Source organism: Taurulus bubalis (assembly GCF_910589615.1).
Source record: "Taurulus bubalis genome assembly, chromosome: 9".
Taxonomy (NCBI): Eukaryota; Metazoa; Chordata; class Actinopteri; order Perciformes; family Cottidae; genus Taurulus; species Taurulus bubalis.
In genome coordinates this window covers 28696646-28717777 of record NC_136597.1, presented here as the reverse complement: position 1 = coordinate 28717777, position 21132 = coordinate 28696646, and the positions used below count along the sequence as shown (strand labels likewise).

General features: G+C 35.5%; 2 protein-coding genes across 2 annotated transcripts in view; both read right to left on the bottom strand.

Moving 5' to 3' along the window:
* mphosph6 (M-phase phosphoprotein 6) overlaps window positions 1–12101 on the bottom strand; it is a 31156-nt gene extending 19055 nt beyond the window's left edge. Inside the window, exon 1 of the mRNA XM_079224344.1 lies at window positions 12050–12101. Coding sequence (XP_079080470.1) covers window positions 12050–12097 — 48 coding nt within the window. The 5' untranslated portion in view covers window positions 12098–12101. The remainder of the gene's footprint in view (window positions 1–12049) is intronic.
* Window positions 12102–20972: 8871 nt separating this feature from the next.
* snx20 (sorting nexin 20) overlaps window positions 20973–21132 on the bottom strand; it is a gene marked incomplete at both ends in the record, with an annotated part of 1777 nt that continues 1617 nt past the window's right edge. Inside the window, one exon of the mRNA XM_079223460.1 lies at window positions 20973–21132. This exon is cut by the window's right edge and continues 512 nt beyond it. Within this exon, the coding sequence (XP_079079586.1) occupies window positions 20973–21132 (160 nt within the window).

The window sequence follows — 21132 nt, the reverse complement described above, 5'->3', positions numbered from 1 at the left end:
ACTTATATGTAGTGAGGTGTCTTTAGGTAGAACTTATATGTAGTGAGGTGTCTTTAGGTAGAACTTATATGTAGTGAGGTGTCGTAGGTAGAACTTATATGTAGTGAGGTGTCGTAGGTAGAACTTATATGTAGTGAGGTGTCTTTAGGTAGAACTTATATGTAGTGAGGTGTCTTTAGGTAGAACTTATATGTAGTGAGGTGTCTTTAGGTAGAACTTATATGTAGTGAGGTGTCGGTAGTAGAACTTATATGTAGTGAGGTGTCTTTAGGTAGAACTTATATGTAGTGAGGTGTCTTTAGGTAGAACTTATATGTAGTGAGGTGTCGGTAGTAGAACTTATATATAGTGAGGTGTCTTTAGGTAGAACTTATATGTAGTGAGGTGTCTTTAGGTAGAACTTATATGTAGTGAGGTGTCGGTAGTAGAACTTATATGTAGTGAGGTGTCTTTAGGTAGAACTTATATGTAGTGAGGTGTCTTTAGGTAGAACTTATATGTAGTGAGGTGTCGGTAGTAGAACTTATATGTAGTGAGGTGTCTTTAGGTAGAACTTATATGTAGTGAGGTGTCTTTAGGTAGAACTTATATGTAGTGAGGTGTCAGTAGTAGAACTTATATGTAGTGAGGTGTCGTAGGTAGAACTTATATGTAGTGAGGTGTCTTTAGGTAGAACTTATATGTAGTGAGGTGTCGGTAGTAGAACTTATATGTAGTGAGGTGTCTTTAGGTAGAACTTATATGTAGTGAGGTGTCGTAGGTAGAACTTATATGTAGTGAGGTGTCGTAGGTAGAACTTATATGTAGTGAGGTGTCGTAGGTAGAACTTATATGTAGTGAGGTGTCTTTAGGTAGAACTTATATATAGTGAGGTGTCGTAGGTAGAACTTATATGTAGTGAGGTGTCTTTAGGTAGAACTTATATATAGTGAGGTGTCGTAGGTAGAACTTATATGTAGTGAGGTGTCTTTAGGTAGAACTTATATGTAGTGAGGTGTCTTTAGGTAGAACTTATATATAGTGAGGTGTCGTAGGTAGAACTTATATATAGTGAGGTGTCGTAGGTAGAACTTATATGTAGTGAGGTGTCAGTAGTAGAACTTATATGTAGTGAGGTGTCTTTAGGTAGAACTTATATGTAGTGAGGTGTCTTTAGGTAGAACTTATATGTAGTGAGGTGTCTTTAGGTAGAACTTATATGTAGTGAGGTGTCTTTAGGTAGAACTTATATGTAGTGAGGTGTCAGTAGTAGAACTTATATGTAGTGAGGTGTCTTTAGGTAGAACTTATATGTAGTGAGGTGTCTTTAGGTAGAACTTATATGTAGTGAGGTGTCTTTAGGTAGAACTTATATGTAGTGAGGTGTCGTAGGTAGAACTTATATGTAGTGAGGTGTCTTTAGGTAGAACTTATATGTAGTGAGGTGTCTTTAGGTAGAACTTATATGTAGTGAGGTGTCTTTAGGTAGAACTTATATGTAGTGAGGTGTCGGTAGTAGAACTTATATGTAGTGAGGTGTCTTTAGGTAGAACTTATATGTAGTGAGGTGTCGTAGGTAGAACTTATATGTAGTGAGGTGTCGTAGGTAGAACTTATATGTAGTGAGGTGTCTTTAGGTAGAACTTATATGTAGTGAGGTGTCTTTAGGTAGAACTTATATGTAGTGAGGTGTCGGTAGTAGAACTTATATATAGTGAGGTGTCTTTAGGTAGAACTTATATGTAGTGAGGTGTCTTTAGGTAGAACTTATATGTAGTGAGGTGTCGGTAGTAGAACTTATATGTAGTGAGGTGTCTTTAGGTAGAACTTATATATAGTGAGGTGTCGTAGGTAGAACTTATATGTAGTGAGGTGTCTTTAGGTAGAACTTATATATAGTGAGGTGTCGTAGGTAGAACTTATATGTAGTGAGGTGTCTTTAGGTAGAACTTATATGTAGTGAGGTGTCTTTAGGTAGAACTTATATATAGTGAGGTGTCGTAGGTAGAACTTATATATAGTGAGGTGTCGTAGGTAGAACTTATATGTAGTGAGGTGTCTTTAGGTAGAACTTATATGTAGTGAGGTGTCAGTAGTAGAACTTATATGTAGTGAGGTGTCTTTAGGTAGAACTTATATGTAGTGAGGTGTCTTTAGGTAGAACTTATATGTAGTGAGGTGTCTTTAGGTAGAACTTATATGTAGTGAGGTGTCTTTAGGTAGAACTTATATGTAGTGAGGTGTCAGTAGTAGAACTTATATGTAGTGAGGTGTCTTTAGGTAGAACTTATATGTAGTGAGGTGTCTTTAGGTAGAACTTATATGTAGTGAGGTGTCTTTAGGTAGAACTTATATGTAGTGAGGTGTCGTAGGTAGAACTTATATGTAGTGAGGTGTCTTTAGGTAGAACTTATATGTAGTGAGGTGTCTTTAGGTAGAACTTATATGTAGTGAGGTGTCTTTAGGTAGAACTTATATGTAGTGAGGTGTCGGTAGTAGAACTTATATGTAGTGAGGTGTCTTTAGGTAGAACTTATATGTAGTGAGGTGTCGTAGGTAGAACTTATATGTAGTGAGGTGTCGTAGGTAGAACTTATATGTAGTGAGGTGTCTTTAGGTAGAACTTATATGTAGTGAGGTGTCTTTAGGTAGAACTTATATGTAGTGAGGTGTCGGTAGTAGAACTTATATATAGTGAGGTGTCTTTAGGTAGAACTTATATGTAGTGAGGTGTCTTTAGGTAGAACTTATATGTAGTGAGGTGTCGGTAGTAGAACTTATATGTAGTGAGGTGTCTTTAGGTAGAACTTATATGTAGTGAGGTGTCTTTAGGTAGAACTTATATGTAGTGAGGTGTCTTTAGGTAGAACTTATATGTAGTGAGGTGTCTTTAGGTAGAACTTATATGTAGTGAGGTGTCTTTAGGTAGAACTTATATGTAGTGAGGTGTCTTTAGGTAGAACTTATATGTAGTGAGGTGTCGGTAGTAGAACTTATATGTAGTGAGGTGTCTTTAGGTAGAACTTATATGTAGTGAGGTGTCTTTAGGTAGAACTTATATGTAGTGAGGTGTCTTTAGGTAGAACTTATATGTAGTGAGGTGTCTTTAGGTAGAACTTATATGTAGTGAGGTGTCTTTAGTAGAACTTATATGTAGTGAGGTGTCTTTAGGTAGAACTTATATGTAGTGAGGTGTCTTTAGGTAGAACTTATATGTAGTGAGGTGTCTTTAGGTAGAACTTATATGTAGTGAGGTGTCTTTAGGTAGAACTTATATGTAGTGAGGTGTCTTTAGGTAGAACTTATATGTAGTGAGGTGTCTTTAGTAGAACTTATATGTAGTGAGGTGTCTTTAGGTAGAACTTATATGTAGTGAGGTGTCTTTAGGTAGAACTTATATGTAGTGAGGTGTCGGTAGGTAGAACTTATATGTAGTGAGGTGTCTTTAGGTAGAACTTATATGTAGTGAGGTGTCGTAGGTAGAACTTATATGTAGTGAGGTGTCTTAGGTAGAACTTATATGTAGTGAGGTGTCTTTAGGTAGAACTTATATGTAGTGAGGTGTCTTTAGGTAGAACTTATATGTAGTGAGGTGTCTTTAGGTAGAACTTATATGTAGTGAGGTGTCTTTAGGTAGAACTTATATGTAGTGAGGTGTCTTTAGGTAGAACTTATATGTAGTGAGGTGTCGGTAGTAGAACTTATATGTAGTGAGGTGTCTTTAGGTAGAACTTATATGTAGTGAGGTGTCGTAGGTAGAACTTATATGTAGTGAGGTGTCGGTAGTAGAACTTATATGTAGTGAGGTGTCGGTAGTAGAACTTATATGTAGTGAGGTGTCGTAGGTAGAACTTATATGTAGTGAGGTGTCTTTAGGTAGAACTTATATGTAGTGAGGTGTCTGTAGGTAGAACTTATATATAGTGAGGTGTCTTTAGGTAGAACTTATATATAGTGAGGTGTCTTTAGGTAGAACTTATATATAGTGAGGTGTCTTTAGGTAGAACTTATATGTAGTGAGGTGTCTTTAGGTAGAACTTATATGTAGTGAGGTGTCTGTAGGTAGAACTTATATATAGTGAGGTGTCTTTAGGTAGAACTTATATATAGTGAGGTGTCTTTAGGTAGAACTTATATATAGTGAGGTGTCTTTAGGTAGAACTTATATATAGTGAGGTGTCTGTAGGTAGAACTTATATATAGTGAGGTGTCTGTAGGTAGAACTTATATATAGTGAGGTGTCTTTAGGTAGAACTTATATATAGTGAGGTGTCTTTAGGTAGAACTTATATATAGTGAGGTGTCGTAGGTAGAACTTATATATAGTGAGGTGTCTTTAGGTAGAACTTATATATAGTGAGGTGTCGTAGGTAGAACTTATATATAGTGAGGTGTCTTTAGGTAGAACTTATATATAGTGAGGTGTCAGTAGTAGAACTTATATGTAGTGAGGTGTCTTTAGGTAGAACTTATATGTAGTGAGGTGTCAGTAGTAGAACTTATATGTAGTGAGGTGTCTTTAGGTAGAACTTATATGTAGTGAGGTGTCTTTAGGTAGAACTTATATGTAGTGAGGTGTCAGTAGTAGAACTTATATGTAGTGAGGTGTCGTAGGTAGAACTTATATGTAGTGAGGTGTCTTTAGGTAGAACTTATATGTAGTGAGGTGTCGGTAGTAGAACTTATATGTAGTGAGGTGTCTTTAGGTAGAACTTATATGTAGTGAGGTGTCGTGGGTAGAACTTATATGTAGTGAGGTGTCGTAGGTAGAACTTATATGTAGTGAGGTGTCTTTAGGTAGAACTTATATGTAGTGAGGTGTCGGTAGTAGAACTTATATGTAGTGAGGTGTCTTTAGGTAGAACTTATATGTAGTGAGGTGTCGTAGGTAGAACTTATATGTAGTGAGGTGTCGTAGGTAGAACTTATATGTAGTGAGGTGTCTTTAGGTAGAACTTATATGTAGTGAGGTGTCTTTAGGTAGAACTTATATGTAGTGAGGTGTCTTTAGGTAGAACTTATATGTAGTGAGGTGTCTTTAGGTAGAACTTATATATAGTGAGGTGTCGTAGGTAGAACTTATATGTAGTGAGGTGTCTTTAGGTAGAACTTATATATAGTGAGGTGTCGTAGGTAGAACTTATATGTAGTGAGGTGTCTTTAGGTAGAACTTATATGTAGTGAGGTGTCTTTAGGTAGAACTTATATATAGTGAGGTGTCGTAGGTAGAACTTATATATAGTGAGGTGTCGTAGGTAGAACTTATATGTAGTGAGGTGTCGTAGGTAGAACTTATATGTAGTGAGGTGTCTTTAGGTAGAACTTATATGTAGTGAGGTGTCTTTAGGTAGAACTTATATGTAGTGAGGTGTCTTTAGGTAGAACTTATATGTAGTGAGGTGTCTTTAGGTAGAACTTATATATAGTGAGGTGTCGTAGGTAGAACTTATATGTAGTGAGGTGTCTTTAGGTAGAACTTATATGTAGTGAGGTGTCAGTAGTAGAACTTATATGTAGTGAGGTGTCTTTAGGTAGAACTTATATGTAGTGAGGTGTCTTTAGGTAGAACTTATATGTAGTGAGGTGTCTTTAGGTAGAACTTATATGTAGTGAGGTGTCTTTAGGTAGAACTTATATGTAGTGAGGTGTCGGTAGTAGAACTTATATGTAGTGAGGTGTCGTAGGTAGAACTTATATGTAGTGAGGTGTCTTTAGGTAGAACTTATATGTAGTGAGGTGTCTTTAGGTAGAACTTATATGTAGTGAGGTGTCTTTAGGTAGAACTTATATGTAGTGAGGTGTCTTTAGGTAGAACTTATATGTAGTGAGGTGTCAGTAGTAGAACTTATATGTAGTGAGGTGTCTTTAGGTAGAACTTATATGTAGTGAGGTGTCTTTAGGTAGAACTTATATGTAGTGAGGTGTCTTTAGGTAGAACTTATATGTAGTGAGGTGTCGTAGGTAGAACTTATATGTAGTGAGGTGTCTTTAGGTAGAACTTATATGTAGTGAGGTGTCTTTAGGTAGAACTTATATGTAGTGAGGTGTCTTTAGGTAGAACTTATATGTAGTGAGGTGTCGGTAGTAGAACTTATATGTAGTGAGGTGTCTTTAGGTAGAACTTATATGTAGTGAGGTGTCGTAGGTAGAACTTATATGTAGTGAGGTGTCGTAGGTAGAACTTATATGTAGTGAGGTGTCTTTAGGTAGAACTTATATGTAGTGAGGTGTCGGTAGTAGAACTTATATATAGTGAGGTGTCTTTAGGTAGAACTTATATGTAGTGAGGTGTCTTTAGGTAGAACTTATATGTAGTGAGGTGTCGGTAGTAGAACTTATATGTAGTGAGGTGTCTTTAGGTAGAACTTATATGTAGTGAGGTGTCTTTAGGTAGAACTTATATGTAGTGAGGTGTCTTTAGGTAGAACTTATATGTAGTGAGGTGTCTTTAGGTAGAACTTATATGTAGTGAGGTGTCTTTAGTAGAACTTATATGTAGTGAGGTGTCTTTAGGTAGAACTTATATGTAGTGAGGTGTCTTTAGGTAGAACTTATATGTAGTGAGGTGTCTTTAGGTAGAACTTATATGTAGTGAGGTGTCTTTAGGTAGAACTTATATGTAGTGAGGTGTCTTTAGGTAGAACTTATATGTAGTGAGGTGTCTTTAGGTAGAACTTATATGTAGTGAGGTGTCTTTAGTAGAACTTATATGTAGTGAGGTGTCTTTAGGTAGAACTTATATGTAGTGAGGTGTCTTTAGGTAGAACTTATATGTAGTGAGGTGTCTTTAGGTAGAACTTATATGTAGTGAGGTGTCGGTAGGTAGAACTTATATGTAGTGAGGTGTCTTTAGGTAGAACTTATATGTAGTGAGGTGTCGTAGGTAGAACTTATATGTAGTGAGGTGTCGTAGGTAGAACTTATATGTAGTGAGGTGTCTTTAGGTAGAACTTATATGTAGTGAGGTGTCTTTAGGTAGAACTTATATGTAGTGAGGTGTCTTTAGGTAGAACTTATATGTAGTGAGGTGTCTTTAGGTAGAACTTATATGTAGTGAGGTGTCTTTAGGTAGAACTTATATGTAGTGAGGTGTCGGTAGTAGAACTTATATATAGTGAGGTGTCTTTAGGTAGAACTTATATGTAGTGAGGTGTCGTAGGTAGAACTTATATGTAGTGAGGTGTCGGTAGTAGAACTTATATGTAGTGAGGTGTCGGTAGTAGAACTTATATGTAGTGAGGTGTCGTAGGTAGAACTTATATGTAGTGAGGTGTCTTTAGGTAGAACTTATATGTAGTGAGGTGTCTTTAGGTAGAACTTATATATAGTGAGGTGTCTTTAGGTAGAACTTATATGTAGTGAGGTGTCTTTAGGTAGAACTTATATGTAGTGAGGTGTCTTTAGGTAGAACTTATATGTAGTGAGGTGTCTTTAGGTAGAACTTATATATAGTGAGGTGTCTTTAGGTAGAACTTATATATAGTGAGGTGTCTTTAGGTAGAACTTATATGTAGTGAGGTGTCTTTAGGTAGAACTTATATGTAGTGAGGTGTCTTTAGGTAGAACTTATATGTAGTGAGGTGTCGGTAGTAGAACTTATATATAGTGAGGTGTCTTTAGGTAGAACTTATATATAGTGAGGTGTCTTTAGGTAGAACTTATATGTAGTGAGGTGTCTTTAGGTAGAACTTATATATAGTGAGGTGTCTTTAGGTAGAACTTATATGTAGTGAGGTGTCTTTAGGTAGAACTTATATGTAGTGAGGTGTCTTTAGGTAGAACTTATATGTAGTGAGGTGTCGGTAGTAGAACTTATATATAGTGAGGTGTCTTTAGGTAGAACTTATATGTAGTGAGGTGTCTTTAGGTAGAACTTATATGTAGTGAGGTGTCTTTAGGTAGAACTTATATGTAGTGAGGTGTCTTTAGGTAGAACTTATATATAGTGAGGTGTCTTTAGGTAGAACTTATATGTAGTGAGGTGTCTTTAGGTAGAACTTATATGTAGTGAGGTGTCTTTAGGTAGAACTTATATATAGTGAGGTGTCTTTAGGTAGAACTTATATGTAGTGAGGTGTCTTTAGGTAGAACTTATATGTAGTGAGGTGTCGTAGGTAGAACTTATATGTAGTGAGGTGTCTTTAGGTAGAACTTATATGTAGTGAGGTGTCGTAGGTAGAACTTATATGTAGTGAGGTGTCGTAGGTAGAACTTATATGTAGTGAGGTGTCTTTAGGTAGAACTTATATATAGTGAGGTGTCTTTAGGTAGAACTTATATGTAGTGAGGTGTCTTTAGGTAGAACTTATATGTAGTGAGGTGTCTTTAGGTAGAACTTATATGTAGTGAGGTGTCTTTAGGTAGAACTTATATGTAGTGAGGTGTCGGTAGTAGAACTTATATATAGTGAGGTGTCTTTAGGTAGAACTTATATGTAGTGAGGTGTCTTTAGGTAGAACTTATATGTAGTGAGGTGTCGGTAGTAGAACTTATATATAGTGAGGTGTCTTTAGGTAGAACTTATATGTAGTGAGGTGTCGGTAGTAGAACTTATATATAGTGAGGTGTCTTTAGGTAGAACTTATATATAGTGAGGTGTCTTTAGGTAGAACTTATATATAGTGAGGTGTCGTAGGTAGAACTTATATGTAGTGAGGTGTCTTTAGGTAGAACTTATATGTAGTGAGGTGTCGGTAGTAGAACTTATATGTAGTGAGGTGTCTTTAGGTAGAACTTATATGTAGTGAGGTGTCGTAGGTAGAACTTATATGTAGTGAGGTGTCGTAGGTAGAACTTATATGTAGTGAGGTGTCTTTAGGTAGAACTTATATGTAGTGAGGTGTCGTAGGTAGAACTTATATGTAGTGAGGTGTCGTAGGTAGAACTTATATATAGTGAGGTGTCTTTAGGTAGAACTTATATGTAGTGAGGTGTCGTAGGTAGAACTTATATGTAGTGAGGTGTCGTAGGTAGAACTTATATATAGTGAGGTGTCTTTAGGTAGAACTTATATGTAGTGAGGTGTCGTAGGTAGAACTTATATGTAGTGAGGTGTCTTTAGGTAGAACTTATATATAGTGAGGTGTCTTTAGGTAGAACTTATATGTAGTGAGGTGTCGTAGGTAGAACTTATATGTAGTGAGGTGTCGTAGGTAGAACTTATATGTAGTGAGGTGTCTTTAGGTAGAACTTATATATAGTGAGGTGTCGTAGGTAGAACTTATATGTAGTGAGGTGTCTTTAGGTAGAACTTATATATAGTGAGGTGTCGTAGGTAGAACTTATATGTAGTGAGGTGTCGTAGGTAGAACTTATATGTAGTGAGGTGTCGTAGGTAGAACTTATATGTAGTGAGGTGTCGTAGGTAGAACTTATATGTAGTGAGGTGTCTTTAGGTAGAACTTATATATAGTGAGGTGTCGTAGGTAGAACTTATATATAGTGAGGTGTCTTTAGGTAGAACTTATATGTAGTGAGGTGTCGGTAGTAGAACTTATATGTAGTGAGGTGTCTTTAGGTAGAACTTATATGTAGTGAGGTGTCTTTAGGTAGAACTTATATGTAGTGAGGTGTCTTTAGGTAGAACTTATATGTAGTGAGGTGTCTTTAGGTAGAACTTATATGTAGTGAGGTGTCGGTAGTAGAACTTATATGTAGTGAGGTGTCTTTAGGTAGAACTTATATGTAGTGAGGTGTCTTTAGGTAGAACTTATATGTAGTGAGGTGTCTTTAGGTAGAACTTATATGTAGTGAGGTGTCGTAGGTAGAACTTTTATGTAGTGAGGTGTCTTTAGGTAGAACTTATATGTAGTGAGGTGTCTTTAGGTAGAACTTATATATAGTGAGGTGTCTTTAGGTAGAACTTATATGTAGTGAGGTGTCGTAGGTAGAACTTATATGTAGTGAGGTGTCGTAGGTAGAACTTATATATAGTGAGGTGTCTTTAGGTAGAACTTATATGTAGTGAGGTGTCGTAGGTAGAACTTATATGTAGTGAGGTGTCGTAGGTAGAACTTATATATAGTGAGGTGTCTTTAGGTAGAACTTATATGTAGTGAGGTGTCGTAGGTAGAACTTATATGTAGTGAGGTGTCTTTAGGTAGAACTTATATATAGTGAGGTGTCTTTAGGTAGAACTTATATGTAGTGAGGTGTCGTAGGTAGAACTTATATGTAGTGAGGTGTCGTAGGTAGAACTTATATGTAGTGAGGTGTCTTTAGGTAGAACTTATATGTAGTGAGGTGTCGTAGGTAGAACTTATATGTAGTGAGGTGTCTTTAGGTAGAACTTATATGTAGTGAGGTGTCTTTAGGTAGAACTTATATGTAGTGAGGTGTCGGTAGTAGAACTTATATGTAGTGAGGTGTCTTTAGGTAGAACTTATATGTAGTGAGGTGTCGGTAGTAGAACTTATATATAGTGAGGTGTCTTTAGGTAGAACTTATATGTAGTGAGGTGTCGTAGGTAGAACTTATATATAGTGAGGTGTCGTAGGTAGAACTTATATGTAGTGAGGTGTCTTTAGGTAGAACTTATATGTAGTGAGGTGTCTTTAGGTAGAACTTATATGTAGTGAGGTGTCAGTAGTAGAACTTATATGTAGTGAGGTGTCTTTAGGTAGAACTTATATGTAGTGAGGTGTCTTTAGGTAGAACTTATATGTAGTGAGGTGTCGGTAGTAGAACTTATATGTAGTGAGGTGTCTTTAGGTAGAACTTATATGTAGTGAGGTGTCGGTAGTAGAACTTATATATAGTGAGGTGTCTTTAGGTAGAACTTATATGTAGTGAGGTGTCGTAGGTAGAACTTATATATAGTGAGGTGTCGTAGGTAGAACTTATATGTAGTGAGGTGTCTTTAGGTAGAACTTATATGTAGTGAGGTGTCTTTAGGTAGAACTTATATGTAGTGAGGTGTCGTAGGTAGAACTTTTATGTAGTGAGGTGTCGTAGGTAGAACTTTTATGTAGTGAGGTGTCGTAGGTAGAACTTATATGTAGTGAGGTGTCTTTAGGTAGAACTTATATGTAGTGAGGTGTCTTTAGGTAGAACTTATATGTAGTGAGGTGTCGTAGGTAGAACTTATATGTAGTGAGGTGTCTTTAGGTAGAACTTATATGTAGTGAGGTGTCTTTAGGTGGAACTTATATATAGTGAGGCGTCGTAGGTAGAACTGAGTCGCCGCTCTCCTGTCTGACGTCACACGCTGCCACGGACTCTCCGCTGCCAGTAATCTCACTCGCTGTCTCTCCAACAACGTTAGCTAACGTGTTAGCTAGCTGACTAGCTTCCATTAAAAACTGGTAGGAGGGAAATGAAGCCGCTGTAGACATCTTAACGCTGATTGGCCAAGACTCGACATGTCAAAGATCTTCTCTTGCTAAGATGATCACGACCTCAGTTTTTTTTTTTCCTTGTCCCACTCCAATCTCAGAAACGGCGGACAGTTGACCCCCCCTCTCCCAAAAACAAAAACTCTCGGATCTACACGATTCACGTCGGTTACCTATTTTGGTTTCAAAACGCCGAATTTCGCCGAAAGGTGAGGGATTTTCATGGACACTGGTCCATTTAAAGAAGTTTCAGGGGGACACTGGTCCATTTAAAGACGTTTCAGGGGGACACTGGTCCATTTAAAAGACGTTTCAGGGGGACACTGGTCCATTTAAAGACGTTTCAGGGGGACACTGGTCCATTTAAAGACGTTTCAGGGGGACACTGGTCCATTTAAAGACGTTTCAGGGGGACACTGGTCCATTTAAAGACGTTTCAGGGGGACACTGGTCCATTTAAAGACGTTTCAGGGGGACAATGGTCCATTTAAAGACGTTTCAAGGGGACACTGGTCCATTTAAAGACGTTTCAGGGGGACACTGGTCCATTTAAAGACGTTTCAGGGGGACACTGGTCCTCTCCATCAGGTAAACAAGTCCACAGAACGTGTCTCACTGGTCATATACATGTGTATATATATTATGTATTATATATTATATATCATAACCGGGTGGAGATCTCGACCTGTAGCGCGTGTCCTCTGAGCTAAAGCTCGTAGCTTGTTAGACTCACTTACCTTCATGCGTAAAAGGTTTCTGGAGAGCTTCACGTTGTCGTCCGCCATCTTGGATCCGTTAATGCCGACAGGAAGACGGGTCACGTGACAGCCTGCAAATAAACGCGCGCGCAGCGGCTTTGCGCAGCTGGTGAACTCAGACAAGAGCAGTCGAACGTCGAGCCGTGGTCTTTAGAACACATTTATATATATATATATAAATATATATGTGTATATACCTTTTACAGGTATCTATCTTTTACAGGTGTCTATATATAGAGATATAGATACTTTATATATATATATATATATATATATATATATATATATATATATATATATATACATAAATACATATATATATATATATTTAAAGTATATATATATATATATATATATATATATATATATATATATATACTTTAAATAAATGTAAACATATGTATGTATATACTGTAAATATATGTCTATAGATACTGTATAAAGTATTAATGTCTGACGGCCTTCGTCTCTAACAAAGTGAAGCACTGTGTTGGTGAGGAATATGCTGACTATGCAGAAACTAGCCTCCCTAGTGATATCACTAGTACAGTACACATGTTGGAAGGTTTATAACTGAGAGTTTATAACTGAGAGGTTTATAATTAAGAGTTTATAACTAAGAGGTTTATAACTGAGAGGTTTATAACTAAGAGTTTATAACTGAGAGGTTTATAACTGAGAGGTTTATAATTAAGAGTTTATAACTGAGAGGTTTATAACTAAGAGTTTATTACTAAGAGGTTTATAATTGAGAGTTTATTACTAAGAGGTTTATAACTAAGAGGTTCATAACTAAGAGTTTATTACTAAGAGGTTTATAATTGAGAGGTTTATAACTAAGAGTTTATAACTGAGAGGTTTATAACTAAGAGTTTATTACTAAGAGGTTTATAATTGAGAGTTTATTACTAAGAGGTTTATAACTAAGAGGTTCATAACTAAGAGTTTATTACTAAGAGGTTTATAATTGAGAGGTTTATAACTAAGAGTTTATAACTGAGAGGTTTATAACTAAGAGTTTATTACTAAGAGGTTTATAACTAAGAGGTTTATAACTAAGAGGTTCATAACTAAGAGTTTATAACTAAGAGGTTTATAACTGAGAGGTTTATAACTAAGAGGTTTATAACTAAGAGGTTCATAACTAAGAGTTTATAACTAAGAGGTTTATAACTGAGAGGTTTATAACTAAGAGTTTATAACTGAGAGGTTTATAACTAAGAGTTTTTTACTAAGAGGTTTATAATTGAGAGTTTATTACTAAGAGGTTTATAACTGAGAGGTTTATAACTAAGAGTTTATAACTAAGAGGTTCATAACTAAGAGTTTATTACTAAGAGGTTTATAACTAAGAGTTTATAACTAAGAGGTTCATAACTAAGAGTTTATTACTAAGAGGTTTATAACTGAGAGTTTATAACTGAGAGTTTTATAACTAAGAGGTTTATAACTAAGAGTTTATAACTGAGAGTTTATAACTGAGAGTTTATAACTAAGAGGTTTATAACTGAGAGTTTATAACTGAGAGTTTATAACTGAGAGTTTTATAACTAAGAGGTTTATAACTAAGAGGTTTATAACTAAGAGGTTTATAACTAAGAGGTTTATAACTGAGAGTTTATAACTGAGAGGTTTATGACTAAGAGGTTCATAACTAAGAGGTTTATAACTAAGAGGTTTATAACTAAGAGGTTTATAACTAAGAGGTTTATAACTGAGAGGTTTATAACTAAGAGGTTTATAACTAAGAGGTTTATAACTAAGAGGTTTATAACTGAGAGGTTTATAACTAAGAGGTTTATAACTAAGAGGTTTATAACTAAGAGGTTTATAACTAAGAGGTTTATAACTGAGAGGTTTATAACTGAGAGGTTTATTACTAAGAGGTTTATAACTAAGAGGTTTATAACTGAGAGGTTTATTACTGAGAGTTTATAACTAAGAGGTTTATTACTAAGAGGTTTATAACTGAGAGTTTATAACTGAGAGGTTTATTACTAAGAGGTTTATAACTGAGAGTTTATAACTAAGAGGTTTATTACTAAGAGGTTTATTACTGAGAGTTTATAACTAAGAGGTTTATTACTAAGAGGTTCATAACTAAGAGTTTATAACTAAGAGGTTTATAACTGAGAGTTTATAACTGAGAGTTTATAACTGAGAGGTTTATTACTAAGAGGTTTATAACTAAGAGGTTTATAACTAAGAGGTTTATAACTGAGAGTTTATAACTGAGAGGTTTATTACTAAGAGGTTTATAACTGAGAGTTTATAACTGAGAGTTTATAACTGAGAGGTTTATTACTAAGAGGTTCATAACTAAGAGTTTATAACTAAGAGGTTTATAACTGAGAGGTTTATTACTAAGAGGTTTATAACTAAGAGGTTTATAACTAAGAGGTTTATAACTGAGAGGTTTATAACTAAGAGGTTTATAACTAAGAGGTTTATAACTGAGAGTTTATAACTGAGAGTTTTATAACTAAGAGGTTTATAACTAAGAGTTTATAACTGAGAGTTTATAACTGAGAGTTTATAACTAAGAGGTTTATAACTGAGAGTTTATAACTGAGAGTTTATAACTGAGAGTTTATAACTAAGAGGTTTATAACTAAGAGGTTTATAACTAAGAGGTTTATAACTGAGAGGTTTATAACTAAGAGGTTTATAACTAAGAGGTTTATAACTAAGAGGTTTATAACTGAGAGGTTTATAACTAAGAGGTTTATAACTAAGAGGTTTATAACTAAGAGGTTTATAACTAAGAGGTTTATAACTAAGAGGTTTATAACTGAGAGGTTTATAACTGAGAGGTTTATTACTAAGAGGTTTATAACTAAGAGGTTTATAACTGAGAGGTTTATTACTGAGAGTTTATAACTAAGAGGTTTATTACTAAGAGGTTTATAACTGAGAGTTTATAACTGAGAGGTTTATTACTAAGAGGTTTATAACTGAGAGTTTATAACTAAGAGGTTTATTACTAAGAGGTTTATTACTGAGAGTTTATAACTAAGAGGTTTATTACTAAGAGGTTCATAACTAAGAGTTTATAACTAAGAGGTTTATAACTGAGAGTTTATAACTGAGAGTTTATAACTGAGAGGTTTATTACTAAGAGGTTTATAACTGAGAGTTTATAACTGAGAGGTTTATTACTAAGAGGTTTATAACTGAGAGTTTATAACTGAGAGTTTATAACTGAGAGGTTTATTACTAAGAGGTTCATAACTAAGAGTTTATAACTAAGAGGTTTATAACTGAGAGGTTTATTACTAAGAGGTTTATAACTAAGAGGTTTATAACTAAGAGGTTTATAACTGAGAGGTTTATAACTAAGAGGTTTATAACTAAGAGGTTTATAACTGAGAGGTTTGTAACTAAGAGGTTTATAACTAAGAGGTTTATAACTAAGAGGTTTATAACTGAGAGGTTTATAACTAAGAGGTTTATAACTAAGAGGTTTATAACTAAGAGGTTTATAACTGAGAGTTTATAACTAAGAGGTTTATAACTGAGAGGTTTATAACTGAGAGGTTTATTACTAAGAGGTTTAAAACTGAGAGGTTTATAACTGAGAGGTTTATAACTGAGAGGTTTATAACTAAGAGGTTTAAAACTGAGAGGTTTATAACTGAGAGGTTTATAACTGAGAGGTTTATTACTAAGAGGTTTATAACTGAGAGGTTTATTACTGAGAGTTTATAACTAAGAGGTTTATTACTAAGAGGTTTATAACTGAGAGTTTATAACTGAGAGGTTTATTACTAAGAGGTTCATAACTAAGAGTTTATAACTAAGAGGTTTATAACTGAGAGTTTATAACTGAGAGTTTATAACTGAGAGGTTTATTACTAAGAGGTTCATAACTAAGAGTTTATAACTAAGAGGTTTATAACTGAGAGGTTTATAACTGAGAGGTTTATTACTGAGAGGTTTATAACTGAGAGGTTATAACTAAGGGGTTTATAACTAAGGGGTTTATAACTAAGAGGTTTATAACTAAGAGGTTTATAACTGAGAGTTTATAACTGAGAGGTTTATAACTAAGGGGTTTATAACTAAGAGGTTTATAACTAAGAGGTTTATAACTGAGAGTTTATAACTGAGAGTTTATAACTGAGAGTTTATAACTAAGAGGTTTATAACTAAGAGGTTTACAACTGAGAGTTTATAACTGAGAGGTTTATAACTAAGAGGTTTATAACTGAGAGTTTATAACTGAGAGTTTATAACTAAGAGGTTTATAACTAAGAGGTTTACAACTGAGAGTTTATAACTGAGAGGTTTATAACTGAGAGGTTTATAACTGAGAGTTTATAACTGAGAGGTTTATAACTGAGAGTTTATAACTGAGAGTTTATAACTGAGAGGTTTATTACTAAGAGGTTCATAACTAAGAGTTTATAACTAAGAGGTTTATAACTGAGAGTTTATAACTGAGAGTTTATAACTGAGAGGTTTATTACTAAGAGGTTTATAACTGAGAGTTTATAACTGAGAGGTTTATTACTAAGAGGTTCATAACTAAGAGTTTATAACTAAGAGGTTTATAACTGAGAGGTTTATAACTGAGAGGTTTATAACTGAGAGGTTTATTACTGAGAGGTTTATAACTGAGAGTTTATAACTAAGGGGTTTATAACTAAGGGGTTTATAACTAAGAGGTTTATAACTAAGAGGTTTATAACTGAGAGTTTATAACTGAGAGGTTTATAACTAAGGGGTTTATAACTAAGAGGTTTATAACTAAGAGGTTTATAACTGAGAGTTTATAACTAAGAGTTTATAACTGAGAGTTTATAACTAAGAGGTTTATAACTGAGAGGTTTATAACTGAGAGTTTATAACTGAGAGTTTATAACTAAGAGGTTTACAACTGAGAGTTTATAACTGAGAGGTTTATAACTGAGAGTTTATAACTGAGAGGTTTATAACTGAGAGGTTTATAACTAAGAGGTTTATAACTGAGAGTTTATAACTGAGAGTTTATAACTGAGAGTTTATAACTGAGAGTTTATAACTAAGAGTTTATAACTGAGAGTTTATAACTGAGAGTTTATAACTGAGAGTTTATAACTAAGAGTTTATAACTGAGAGTTTATAACTAAGAGTTTATAACTGAGAGTTTATAACTGAGAGTTTATAACTAAGAGTTTATAACTGAGAGTTTATAACTGAGAGTTTATAACTGAGAGTTTATAACTAAGAGTTTATAACTGAGAGTTCATAACTAAGAGTTTATAACTAAGAGGTTTATAACTGAGAGGTTTATAACTGAGAGGTTTATTACTGAGAGGTTTATAACTGAGAGGTTATAACTAAGGGGTTTATAACTAAGGGGTTTATAACTAAGAGGTTTATAACTAAGAGGTTTATAACTGAGAGTTTATAACTGAGAGGTTTATAACTAAGGGGTTTATAACTAAGAGGTTTATAACTAAGAGGTTTATAACTGAGAGTTTATAACTGAGAGTTTATAACTGAGAGTTTATAACTGAGAGGTTTATAACTAAGAGGTTTACAACTGAGAGTTTATAACTGAGAGGTTTATAACTAAGAGGTTTATAACTGAGAGTTTATAACTGAGAGTTTATAACTAAGAGGTTTATAACTAAGAGGTTTACAACTGAGAGTTTATAACTGAGAGGTTTATAACTGAGAGGTTTATAACTGAGAGTTTATAACTGAGAGGTTTATAACTGAGAGTTTATAACTGAGAGTTTATAACTGAGAGGTTTATTACTAAGAGGTTCATAACTAAGAGTTTATAACTAAGAGGTTTATAACTGAGAGTTTATAACTGAGAGTTTATAACTGAGAGGTTTATTACTAAGAGGTTATAACTGAGAGGTTTATAACTAAGAGGTTTATAACTAAGAGGTTTATAACTGAGAGTTTATAACTGAGAGGTTTATAACTAAGGGGTTTATAACTAAGAGGTTTATAACTAAGAGGTTTATAACTGAGAGTTTATAACTAAGAGTTTATAACTGAGAGTTTATAACTAAGAGGTTTATAACTGAGAGGTTTATAACTGAGAGTTTATAACTGAGAGTTTATAACTAAGAGGTTTACAACTGAGAGTTTATAACTGAGAGGTTTATAACTGAGAGTTTATAACTGAGAGGTTTATAACTGAGAGGTTTATAACTAAGAGGTTTATAACTGAGAGTTTATAACTGAGAGTTTATAACTGAGAGTTTATAACTGAGAGTTTATAACTAAGAGTTTATAACTGAGAGTTTATAACTGAGAGTTTATAACTGAGAGTTTATAACTAAGAGTTTATAACTGAGAGTTTATAACTAAGAGTTTATAACTGAGAGTTTATAACTGAGCCTAAACCCAGTGCATGTGCACCAATGTGTTCATCCTCCAGCAGACTGCAAGAAATAAAATGACAACGACGTCTTTGATTCAGAGACTCTATTCCTCCTCTCCCGATTCACAATATATATACATATATATATATATATATATATATATATATATATATGTATATATATATATATATATATATATATATATATAAAAATATATATATGTATATATATGTCCTTAAACATATATATATATATATACATATATATATATATATATATATATATATATATATATATATATATATATATATATATATATACACATGTATATATATGTACATATATAAACATATATATTTAAACATGTGTATAGTAATATACATGTATATATATATAAATATATATACATGTATATATATGTACATATATAAACATATATACATATGTATACTGTATCACTTTACATCAGTTTGTCACTTTACATCAGTTTACAGTTATTTACTTCATCATCGTTTGTTCAGTCACTTTAAAAGTTGATACCGCAAGGAATTGTGGGTCGGCATTATCTCCTTTTCTTTGGTAAAGGAAGGTCCAGTGTTTCCTATGCTACAGGAGCTAAGGGTGGAAGCATTGAAGCTCCTTTCCTTTGCGTTAAGGGAACTCCACCAACTCTCATCATGACGGCCACTGAGGTGCGGGACAATGAGGAAGTGGGACTGATCCCGAGGCAAACTGGTGATGTCTCCTCAGAGACTTAAGTGAACTCATGGACCACTAACTCCTCAGAGACTTAAGTGAACTTGTGGACCACTAACTCCTCAGAGACTTAAGTGAACTTGTGGACCACTAACTCCTCAGAGACTTAAGTGAACTCATGGACCACTAACTCCTCAGAGACTTAAGTGAACTCATGGACCACTAACTCCTCAGAGACTTAAGTGAACTCATGGACCACTAACTCCTCAGAGACTTAAGTGAACTCATGGACCACTAACTCCTCAGAGACTTAAGTGAACTCATGGACCACTAACTCCTCAGAGACTTAAGTGAACTTGTGGACCACTAACTCCTCAGAGACTTAAGTGAACTCATGGACCACTAACTCCTCAGAGACTTAAGTGAACTCATGGACCACTAACTCCTCAGAGACTTAAGTGAACTTGTGGACCACTAACTCCTCAGAGACTTAAGTGAACTCATGGACCACTAACTCCTCAGAGACTTAAGTGAACTCATGGACCACTAACTCCTCAGAGACTTAAGTGAACTTGTGGACCACTAACTCCTCAGAGACTTAAGTGAACTTGTGGACCACTAACTCCTCAGAGACTTAAGTGAACTCATGGACCACTAACTCCTCAGAGACTTAAGTGAACTCATGGACCACTAACTCCTCAGAGACTTAAGTGAACTCATGGACCACTAACTCCTCAGAGACTTAAGTGAACTCATGGACCACTAACTCCTCAGAGACTTAAGTGAACTCATGGACCACTAACTCCTCAGAGACTTAAGTGAACTTGTGGACCACTAACTCCTCAGAGACTTAAGTGAACTTGTGGACCACTAACTCCTCAGAGACTTAAGTGAACTCATGGACCACTAACTCCTCAGAGACTTAAGTGAACTCATGGACCACTAACTCCTCAGAGACTTAAGTGAACTTGTGGACCACTAACTCCTCAGAGACTTAAGTGAACTCATGGACCACTAACTCCTCAGAGACTTAAGTGAACTTGTGGACCACTAACTCCTCAGAGACTTAAGTGAACTCATGGACCACTAACTCCTCAGAGACTTAAGTGAACTCATGGACCACTAACTCCTCAGAGACTTAAGTGAACTCATGGACCACTAACTCCTCAGAGACTTAAGTGAACTTGTGGACCACTAACTCCTCAGAGACTTAAGTGAACTTGTGGACCACTAACTCCTCAGAGACTTAAGTGAACTTGTGGACCACTAACTCCTCAGAGACTTAAGTGAACTTGTGGACCACTAACTCCTCAGAGACTTAAGTGAACTTGTGGACCACTAAGGCCTAGTTTATGGTTCTCCTACGCCGTCGACGTGACGCCGTCGTTGAGCATTCGAAGTTCTGCGTCGAGGGAACGCGTTGCCTGCAATTAACCGCCATGCCGCCAGGGGGGTGTGTCTGTGTGGCTGTGTGGTTTCAGGGGTTATAGCCGAATTCCGGTCACAGTAAACAATGGCGACCAAGTTGGAGCATTAAAGTTGGAACTCATCAATATTGAAGATGTTGAAATGATGAAGCGCAGGCGACAGAGAAGACGTTTGCGGAGGTGGTCTGTACGACCACTAAACCGGTCAAGGCTGGGAAAAAGCAACTGCCGGAAATTACGTTCTGAGCGGACCAATCACAGCGCTTACGGTCCGTGTCAACGCGGCGAGTAGTTAGGATTTTTTGGAGGTGCGCGTCAGGCTACGGCGTAGGGGTCTGCGTCAGACCGCGTAGCTACGGCGTAGCTACGCCGTCGACCTGACGGAGAACCATAAACTAGGCTTAACTCCTCAGAGACTCAGTTGAACTTGTGGACCACTAACTCCTCAGAGACTTAAGTGAACTCGCGGACCACTAACTCCTTCAGAGAGCAGGGCGACACCTCCCCCCTCTCGGCGTCCCTCAGGACGGTGAGCTCCTCCTGTAACTGAGCCACAGGACGTCCCAGCTGATAACCTAAATCCACCAGCAGGTCCAGAAGTGCGGCCCTGTAG